At 37.0% G+C, this 9,855-nt stretch overlaps 1 protein-coding gene across 1 annotated transcript; it reads right to left on the bottom strand.

Moving 5' to 3' along the window:
• Positions 1 to 6,760: 6,760 nt before the first annotated feature.
• Positions 6,761 to 7,871, bottom strand: LOC141830431 (HVA22-like protein i; the record flags this gene model as incomplete). The annotated part of the gene is given in 6 exon segments (XM_074717859.1): positions 6,761 to 6,979; positions 7,058 to 7,121; positions 7,207 to 7,263; positions 7,366 to 7,464; positions 7,573 to 7,705; positions 7,862 to 7,871. Coding segments are annotated over 5 exon segments (471 nt in total), but the record flags the coding sequence as incomplete, so codon positions are not given.
• Between the last annotated feature and the right edge of the window lie 1,984 nt (positions 7,872 to 9,855).

The raw sequence follows: 9,855 nt of genomic DNA, 5'->3' as shown, positions 1-9,855 counted from the left end.
GTTACTTGAACAAGTGGCAAAGCCCCATCTCCAAACAGCTGAAAGACACAGGTGGATATCAGGATTGATGACACGACCTCAGTAGGACATATAGGTGATTAGAGAATAAGGATGCATGTTCAGACATAAGGATACAAACTCACGCCTATTGGATGGATGTAGTTGTGAAAATAGAAGACTATTATAGCTCTTTGACCTAAGCAGTTTTGGTTAATGACCTAGTCAAGAAAACCTCCAAGCCACCTAAAGTATGCAAGATAATGCAGGGTTTCAGGTAGGGTTCACAAGAGAAGCAACGTTGAATATGAGAAGCATGGGCAAATCCAACTAAAAAAGGGATGTAAAAGGTGATACAATGGAGAGGGCGACAAAAGGATCAATATAGAAGGCGTCCATTGCAGCGAAAAAGTATGGTTAAAAGAAGTGACCATGATTTGATCAGAGAATACCTTGCTGACCTCCAAGAACTCTAAACCCACTCAAGCATACTGTTCACTATGATAACTCCGTTTGCATGCTGATTTTCTGAATCTAAAGAGAAGAAAACTGGGATTCATGGCCCATCCTTCTCTTTTTGTTTTATATGCACAAATTAAATTAAATTTACCTTTCCAATCATTTAATAGAGCTAGTACACTCAAAGAGATCAATCATACAACGATACATTGAAGGTATAACCTATATTAATTGGACTAAAGTATGATCATCCAACAACTGTTTATAATCCGGGAGTAATGGCGGTTTCTGCATTCAATTCAGAGTAGTGATAACAGATGTCAAGTGTTTGACATGGGTAAAGAAGGATAGATGATGAACTTAAGTATGTCATTCATCATGCATGAATTGGAATCTTTTGGGAATTCAATTTTGAATCCTTCATTCCTAGGGTAATAGCCTCACATTTTCAATTGTCAAAACTTATGGTTGTTAATTATACAGATTATAATCCAATCACTTTCCTAACAACTTAAGCTTTAAGATAGGTTGTCAGCCATTTAACTTTAACATGGTGCCAAAGCATAGACTCGTGTTCAATTCTGCTTTAGCGTCAATAATATGTCCCCTACTAAGAGTGTTGGACTTGTGCTAGTTCAATTCGTCCACTCACATGTGGCTTAAGAATATAAAGTATAGAACCATCTTTTTCCTAACAATTCGAACTTTTCAAAATAAGCGATTAGCCAATTGACTTTAATGATGCTCATGGAGTCAATATCTCTTCTAGTTGGTTGAATACCAGTTCAGGCTGTTTCTATATGATTTTCATTGATTTATGTACCAGCAAAAGTATAGCGGAAATGAAATTGAGATCCTGACTACTATAGCGCTATTAAGAACAAAATAACCTGAACGTCTATATGATTTCAGAAGTGTGGGATTAAAATAAGCCTGCTAAAAGTTTTTTGAGTTGTGTTCATTTAGAGATAATAAAGAGGGCATAAAGTGACAAACTACAATGACAAATAAGTGCAAAACCATAGGACTGAATGAGATTAATCATACTTCCAAGTTTCACTATTTATGGCCCAAACTTTGAAAAATCTGGCAGACTGTTTAAAGCATTTCACCACTAACTTAAAATATTTCAACAGAAAAGATCAGCAATCCGTATAGGGTCAAATGGTTTGGTCTAATTCACAGGGAGAAAACAATGCAAAGACCTGCAAAATATATACAAAGCCATCTAAACAGAGGAATCAAAAGAAGAAATGAAATTGTAGCATGAAGAAAGGTGGAAGCTCTGGCAAGGTTTTGCTCGCCCACTCCTTTATGAGTGGAGATGATAAAGCCTTATTGAAGTAGAGTGAGGTCTAACTACAATTAGGCTTCATGCCAATGCCAAGCAAGCAGAGGGGCAAGACAAGTGAATTATATAGGGCAAAAATCAAAAGGTCCCTTTCTATTAGAATCATCAAAAGGGCGTCCTTTTTTCATTTATCATCAAAACAATGCTCCATCCTGTCTGAACTCATTTTTGTTCCTAAAAACTCTTATTCGGCAATATTATAGTAGCTATAAATCATAGCTATTACAACATAGACACTTCAATTCTAATAAAAATTAGTAAAACTGTATTGTAGCAACTACAATTTAGTACTATTACAATATGGACACTTCATCTCTAATCAACACTGATTATCATTGTGTTGTAGCAGCTATGAATCATAACTTCTACAACATAGACACTTCATCTCTAGTCAACATTGGTCAACATTATGTTGAAGCAATTATGGGATCGTAGCTACTACACAATTGTAACAATTATAAGATGTAGTTGCTACAATTGTGTAGTTGTAGTAGCTACATTATACTAGCTACTATAATTGTGTAGTTGTAGTAATTACAAGATACTAGCTACTACAATTGTGTACTTGTAGCAATTATGAAATCGTAACTGTTACAACTATAACATACTAAAAACAAAGGTATTTTCAAGAATAAAAATGGGCTTACGGCAATATGAAACATTGTTTTGATAATAAATGAAAAAGGAATGCCTTTTGAGGATTCCAATAAAAAAAGGCGCCCTTTTTTATTTTTGCCTAATTATATATAATATGTCAGTAAGGGGAGTTTTGGAGCCATGGTAAAATTGTTGCCATGTAACCCTGTGGTCATCAGTTCTAGTCATGAAAACAACCTCTTACAATGCAAGATAAAATTGCATTCAATAAACCCAATGTGGTCCAACCCTTCCTCAAGATTCAGCATTGGCAAAAACTTCGTTCATCGGGCTGCCCTTTTATATATAATATGTTAGCTTATCGAAAAGTCCAAAAGCAAGTGCACTTTAACTAAATTTACATGTTATATGCACAAACTAAATTGTTGTAAAGTTTTAGAGGATTGAATGCACTTTAGGCAATTATGGTGGAGCTAGATTTGATTTGACCATTGGCAGAAGAAATTACATGAAAATTCCTAGTTAATTGTTCATCTCCTAAAGATGTTTGTATCTAGTTAAAGTTATTCAACTCTTATATTGCCTTTGCTATCTTTTGCATGAGTGTTCCTCAAATTTCATTTTCACATAGAACTGGCCCTCTCCTAAACTTGTTACATGTTGTGATGCAGTACAATGGAAGGATAAAAACATGATCCTCATGTAGAGGAAAATTGTTGATTCTCACTTAGAGAAAAGAAATTACAAATTTTATTAACTCCAAACTTTCTATTATGTGGGTTCCTGACCACTTCTTATAATTTGATAATATGACTTATTCTTTATAAAATAATAAATTTTTTAAATAAAACCTTAATTAACCTAATAAAAATGTTTCTAAAAAAACTAATAACTTTTTTAAAATTTTCAACTAATTATAAAAATTAATGACTTGGATAAATTTTAATAAAACCTTAATTTTCCTAATAAAACTTGATTGACTCTTTCAAAAAAATTCAACAAATTATAAAAATTAACGACTTGATAACTTTTAATAAAATAAAATTCTTGACTATATTATTCTCTTTAACCAAAGCGAACTTGACTCCTTCAAATAGGAAGGTAGAGCAGTTGTGAAGTATTCTCCTCCATTGAGGAGAACTTGGCTCTTAGTGAGTTGTTGACTTTTCTTCTTGGATTGTCTTTTTCAAGTGCATGGAATAATTTCTTCGATAACTCGGGCTAGTAGGATGAGAATGTTGTGTCATTGATGAGAATGTAGGAGTCAACACTAACAGTATGTGACTTATATGCAATTCAACAAATAGTGAGAAAGGTTTAAATGTTCCCCGATATGTAGTAAGTTCTCAACATTGAAAATTGAATTAATATTTGAATAAGCAAACAAATTAACAACATATGCATTAATACTAAGTTTTCTCATAATTTGAAAGGGATCAAAAGAGGGGTCTTTTTTGAAGAGTTTTTAAGGAAGTACTTGAGGTGAATGGGGATAAGTATATAATCCCCTACAATATGTTCCTTAAATCTACAATGTGTATTATCTTGAAATTTATAAACATCATTACTCGATGCAACATTTCTCCTAACATCAACACGGGTCTATCTATTGCGCTTAGTAAAACTCTCTACTGATTGAGATAAATGAGAAATAATAGGTAAGGGAAGCTTTCAACGTAGATTTGGAATGTATTATGATCGGTAGATTGGTTTATCGAGTTGTTGCGAGCGAATTCAATAAGTGGTATTAGACAATTGAGACCTTAGGATCAGATCTTTGGTGTTGTTGGTCATACGCATATATGGGAGTTTGTAAGGTAACTTTATGCAAGTTATGTTCTCAAGTTTCATAAGGCCTAATTTAATGTTGCGGGTCACTAATGGTACCATCTCTTATTTCTTTTCAAATGTGCATTGTATGAGAAAATGGCGGGATTGTTTCAAAGGTTGGGTCGCTTTGGTGAGCGGATTAGGTTTAGGCTATGTTTTACTGTTGTGTTTTCGTAATCACTTCTGTATTTGTCGTGCATGTAAAGGGGGTTTCAAAAAGTGCTCAATCTCTTTAACCTTTTGGCAAGTCTCTTCAATCGGGCAAATAATTTTAGTTGTCTTTGAATCTTAGGTCTCAATCCTTTGATGAAGTGAATATGGGTTTCACTTGGGTCTAATTTGGGATTTACAACGTATTCATAAGTTTTTAAATTTGTCTAGATATTCATCTACGCTTATGTTTGATTACTTTATATTGATTCGCATATTGTACTATTATTTTCTAAAGTACGGTGGAACCTATTTTATATATGTAATTCATTTTATCTCTACCCAATGTGAGATTTGTTCTTCCTCATTTGCGATGTATTGATCTTGAGTACACTGCACATATTCCTTTGTCAAACCTATGCCAGTCAAAGTAATCCTCAGCCTCGGCAATCCAATCGAGAAATGCATTTGGGTTTAGCCAACCATCGAAATTAGGGACATTTAGTTTGATTCAGTGGGTAATATCTTTTTCTAGTCTAATTTTAAATTTTGGTGTAGGTCTAAACTTAGGTTGGGTTAAAGTGCCCTGAAAATGGTCTCTTCTGTCAATGACCAATTGATGGTTCCAACGTGGATGATACATGGGTGATTGTTGAGCTATGTGTGATATGTGATTTGCAGGCTCGGGACTCGTGTCCTTTACTAATTTGTCAGCAGTATGAACTTTAAACCGTTCTAGGTCCTCCATTCAATCGATGGGTTTTAAGCTCATCTTCCAAAAGTAATCCAGTATGTACCTCTTTGATAGTGGGGTTTTTTATCATGATGATGTGGAGGTTTGACAACTAATAAGTATTCTAAACTTGAGATGCACAGTAGTTTAAGACAATAAGTAGGAAATTCAATGAACAATGATGAAACAAGTAGAAATAAAACAATCAAGAAATAACGTCAAGATATATAGGTAACAAAATGATAATAAAATAGGCTGGAATAATGAGAATGCACAAGAAGTAACTAACCTACTCAATTAAACAATAATAATTTTCAAAGAAGGAACAATCTTTACCTAATTGATGTGAGTCTTCTTGTTGAAGAATTTGCACTTTGAAGTTCACGGGAAAGCTATCTCCTCTACTTGTGATCTCCTATTTTATAGGTGGTTGTCATGAGAAAATAAAGATGATGAAAGCGATGATGATTGAAAGGCGATGATGCATGATGATGATGTGTGAAGATGATAATAGGTACAGGGATCTGGTTAGAACTCAAGATTGAATAAGAATAAGGAATTAATATTGGTGGTGGAATAAAACAGTAAAAGGTGGAGATAACAATAAATGTGTAAAGGGTGGTGGAAGATGATGAGAGAAGAAAATAAAAGTGATGATGGAGAGGATGAAGCAAAACACCACTCAATGATTAAAAAAAGGAATAAATGATTGTGCTTAGAGGGAATAGTGGGGGATGACGGTAGTGGGGGAAAGAAAAGTAATGGTGGAGAGAAATAATAATGGTAAAAAGGGATGGGAAGGTGTTAAATATCGAATTAAGAATTTGGCTCTGATACCAATTTAATGCAGGTAAGGATAAAGATACGATCCTCACCCAGAGAAAAGTTATCAATTCTCACCCGAAGAAAAAAAAATTATAAATTGTATTAACTCTAAGCTTTTCTATTATATGAGATCTTAACCCTTTTTATAGTTTGATAACACGATCTATTCTTTATAAAATAACAGACTTTTTAAATAAAATCCTAACTATCCAAATAAAAACCTACTACTTTTTTTTAAAAAAAAACTTATTAATTTTTTTAAAAGTTCCTAATTATAAAAATTAATGACTTAGATAACTTTCAATAAAACCCTAATTATTCTAAAAAAAAACTTGACCAACTCTTTTAAAAATTCCAACAAATTAAAAAAATTAATGACTTAGACAACTTTTAATAAAATTAAATTTTCGACTGCATTATATTGTCTATTTTTCTTCTACATATAAACCACTCCCAAGGGGGTACATTGACATCATATGAGTGAAACAAGTATACAAAAAGTGCAACACTATCCAATAATAATGGTTCCTTACAATTATACTGGTAAAGGGTACAATTATTCATTAATAGCACTATCGACGTGACTATACTTGTCTCCGTTTTATCAAAATATTCACTAGCAAATGAAAATATGAACATCCTAACATTATAAGATCAACTATTTGCACTAGTTACTACAGGAAACTGTATGCAATAAAGACAAACTAGTTCTTTAAAGAAATTGAAATGCTATCTCTAATGAGGTTTGCATTACACTTGAGACAGAATAGAAATCAGGAAGGAAAAGAAAAAAATTATCTAGATTGATTAATTAGTACCTCAACAGGACGAGCCTTTGATGGCTGTGAGGCTGATTGTGATGCTGCATACTGTAGGATCTCAAAAAACCTTGTCTGGCCATAGTTTGCAACCTTCTGAAAGTAAAGGATGGCAAAATCCCCAGCCCTTGTTCTCAGCTCAAGTAAGTTTTGATCTATCTCTTTCTCATGCTTTGACATGTATGGTTGAAAGAAGGTTTCATAAATATATGTTGTCCCCTGTTCATAATTAAAATTTTATTCACCTCCAAATTGTCCGCTAAATAAAACATGCAAAGTAGCAGTTGTGGGATATACCTTTGTTCTAGGACACCAAAGATACACAAAGAATGCCAACTTTGCTTCACCATACATAGGTATCCTTCAAAAATGGGAGACGAGATTCATCATATAGAACCACAAGACTGAGAAGTTAGTGTAAGAAAAGGGGTTATAAACGATCATACCATGAAATGAAATTGTCCCCCACTCTTTCAAGAACAGTCAGAACAGCAACTAAAATCCTACAAATAGATCATAAATTTCTTATTTAGCTTGAGAACTTAGAAATGACTAAATAAACCAGCACCTGATCACCCCTCACATAACAAGCAACATGAACACACCAGTACTGGCACCAAAAAAGAAGCTGCTCAATGTCCGGCTTGTTTAACTCTACGATCTTGAAGCATTCGTAAGCGGGGTATGCATAACCAAGAATCAACCTGTCAACAAAAATTAATAGCGGGCAGTCAAAATGTGCCATCGTCCCTCGAATTTGTTCATCAGCAGAAATGTGAAATTTTTACAAGCACCCAGTGCTAATTACTCACGCAAGACTTCTGTTGACCAGACTCCCGATCATTCTGAAACGGTGAAGGAAGCAATTAACACTCCTTCGTCCTATCGAGCAACCCCAAGCTTACAAGAAGTAGGGAAAGAACAAGGAAACATGCAAATAAATACCTTCAACAAGGTAAATTGCAAGCAGCGATTAATTCCAAAATTAAGCACAAAGATTAGGAGACAAGCCAGCAAGACGAGAAGTAGGGTTTCTTTCCATTTTTTAAGAACATAACAACTATGATCAGAGAAGATCCAAAAAGCGAAAAAGCAGAACACCTAAAGCGAGTGATCGACAGAAAGGAGAGTCCAACCGATGCGGAAGGCTCAGGATCGATGGAGGCGAAGAAAAGGAGCGACAGCGGCCCGAGCAGGCTCCACTTGGTGTGCCCCCTCCCCTTGTGCGATCAATGCTCGCTTGCACGCTCGCCTCACTCCGAACTCAACCGATCGACCATGGTGATGAGGAAGACGAGGCTGCATGGGCTGTGTCGGTTATGGGTTCAAATGACGGGCCTGCGCTACTGGTAAAGTATTGGACCCGGCCCAAATCCAAGCCTTGTCCCAAGCCCCCTGCAGCGCAGTGCAGTGCAGTGCAGTGCTTGAACCGCCAAGGAATCTGTACGGAGACCGGATTTATTTGTGGTTACGTAATTGGAAAGAGAACGAAGATCAGACGCAGCGGTTGGTGGAACGCTTTACGCTTTTGCTCGCTTTCGGTTATGCTATGTTTATTTCATACCAGGGATGAAGAAAAAGAAAAAAATTCTTAAAAAAAATAAATTCTTAGGGGAGGAGAAAAGAAGGTAAATAAAAATCATCCTTTGTTTATCTTGTGTAAGGAAAGAAAATTAAAAAATCTATATTATCCAAAATACCCATCTTCTTCTTCCTCCTCAGCTTCGCGTCGCCCCGCCCCCGATCGCCCTCCGCCTCCGCCTTGATCTGATCCATCTTAAAAGACTCCGGCGACAGAACGATGCGGCTGCTGTACCTCCGCCCAACGGTCTCCTCCTCCCCTACCTTTTCTTTCTCCGCCGCCCTGGATCACCAGGGTGTTCTGCTCACTCCACACCCTCACATGCTCCTTTCCAAGCCCTGGCATGTCCACTCGCAGGTGCAGAGCATCTTCGTCCTCGACCGCCCCCCTTGCCACTGCGGCTGCGCCTCCGCCGCAGGATCCGCAGATCGATCGGATCGGGGCAATCGCTGGTGGGGGTGGGGAGGGAGGGGAGAGGGAGGGGGCTTCGGGCGTCGTTGGAGCTGGGACTGGAGCCGGGGATGTGGGGGTCGGCGCCGGGGCCATGGGTGCTGGCGCCGGAGTGGGCGGGGGGAGGGTGGGGGCCGGCGACGGCGCCGGAGTGGGAGGAGAGGGCGAGGGGTGGGCTGCGCGGAAGAGACCGTGAATAGCCAGCGCGAGGAGAATCCGGTCTTTTTTTGTTTCCGTCCTTCCTTTCCGTCCGATTTTGGGGTGATTAATTTTGGAGGAAAAACAATCCGCGGATGGATTAGATTTCCTTTCCTTCCTAAAACTTTATAAAAGTAAACAATGGATGCATGCATGCAAAAGGAAAACTTTCCTTAGTTTTCCTTTCCGCACCTCCAAGTAAGCTGGGCCTTAATGTTTTAAAATAAATTAATTAACCAACCAGTCAAACTCAAATAAGACGATTTTTTTTAAGGGCGCATTCTGAAATTCTTAACTAAAAGATGTGTAATTCAATCTATTTTTTTTAAGTATGTACGTTCTTCGAAGAGAATCACTATTGAATTTTCAAAATCAACATCGGGAGATGAGGGGACAAAGCAATGAAAAGCACTAAAGAAGAGGGTTAGAATGGCGCTATAGTATTCGGGTTGGAAAACAACTACCGTTGCATCTAAGTTGTGAAATCTTTTCGTTGATTAGAATTGCACTATTACTCCGACGCTCAAGTTAGAACAGAGACAGAGGAAAAGAATAATATGCGTGTTTAAAATGAGAGAAATAGAGAGAGAGGGGGAGCCCCTTTGTCTTCATACCTGCGGGGTTTATATAGTATCAGGTGGAGCATCATCTATGGAGATCGGCACATGTGATTGGCTATTGATACGCTATTAATGTGGTAAGGATAATCTTTGAGGGTTTTCAAATATCTAATGGTTCAGATTTGTTGATCTTCATCTAACGGTCTTGTGCATTAATGTGCAGGATTTGGTCAATTTTTGGGGACTTGGTCGTCATCCTTATCCTTTTGGATGGGTGATAACTAGCCGGATCAGAAGTCTCCCCT

The sequence above is a fragment of the Curcuma longa genome, chromosome 6 (assembly GCF_044706935.1).
Source record: "Curcuma longa cultivar G26 ecotype Majalengka, Jawa Barat chromosome 6, ITB_CL_G26_1.1, whole genome shotgun sequence".
NCBI lineage: Eukaryota > Viridiplantae > Streptophyta > Magnoliopsida > Zingiberales > Zingiberaceae > Curcuma > Curcuma longa.
Note: the sequence above shows the minus strand (reverse complement) of the source record. Positions and strands in the feature narration are given on the sequence as shown.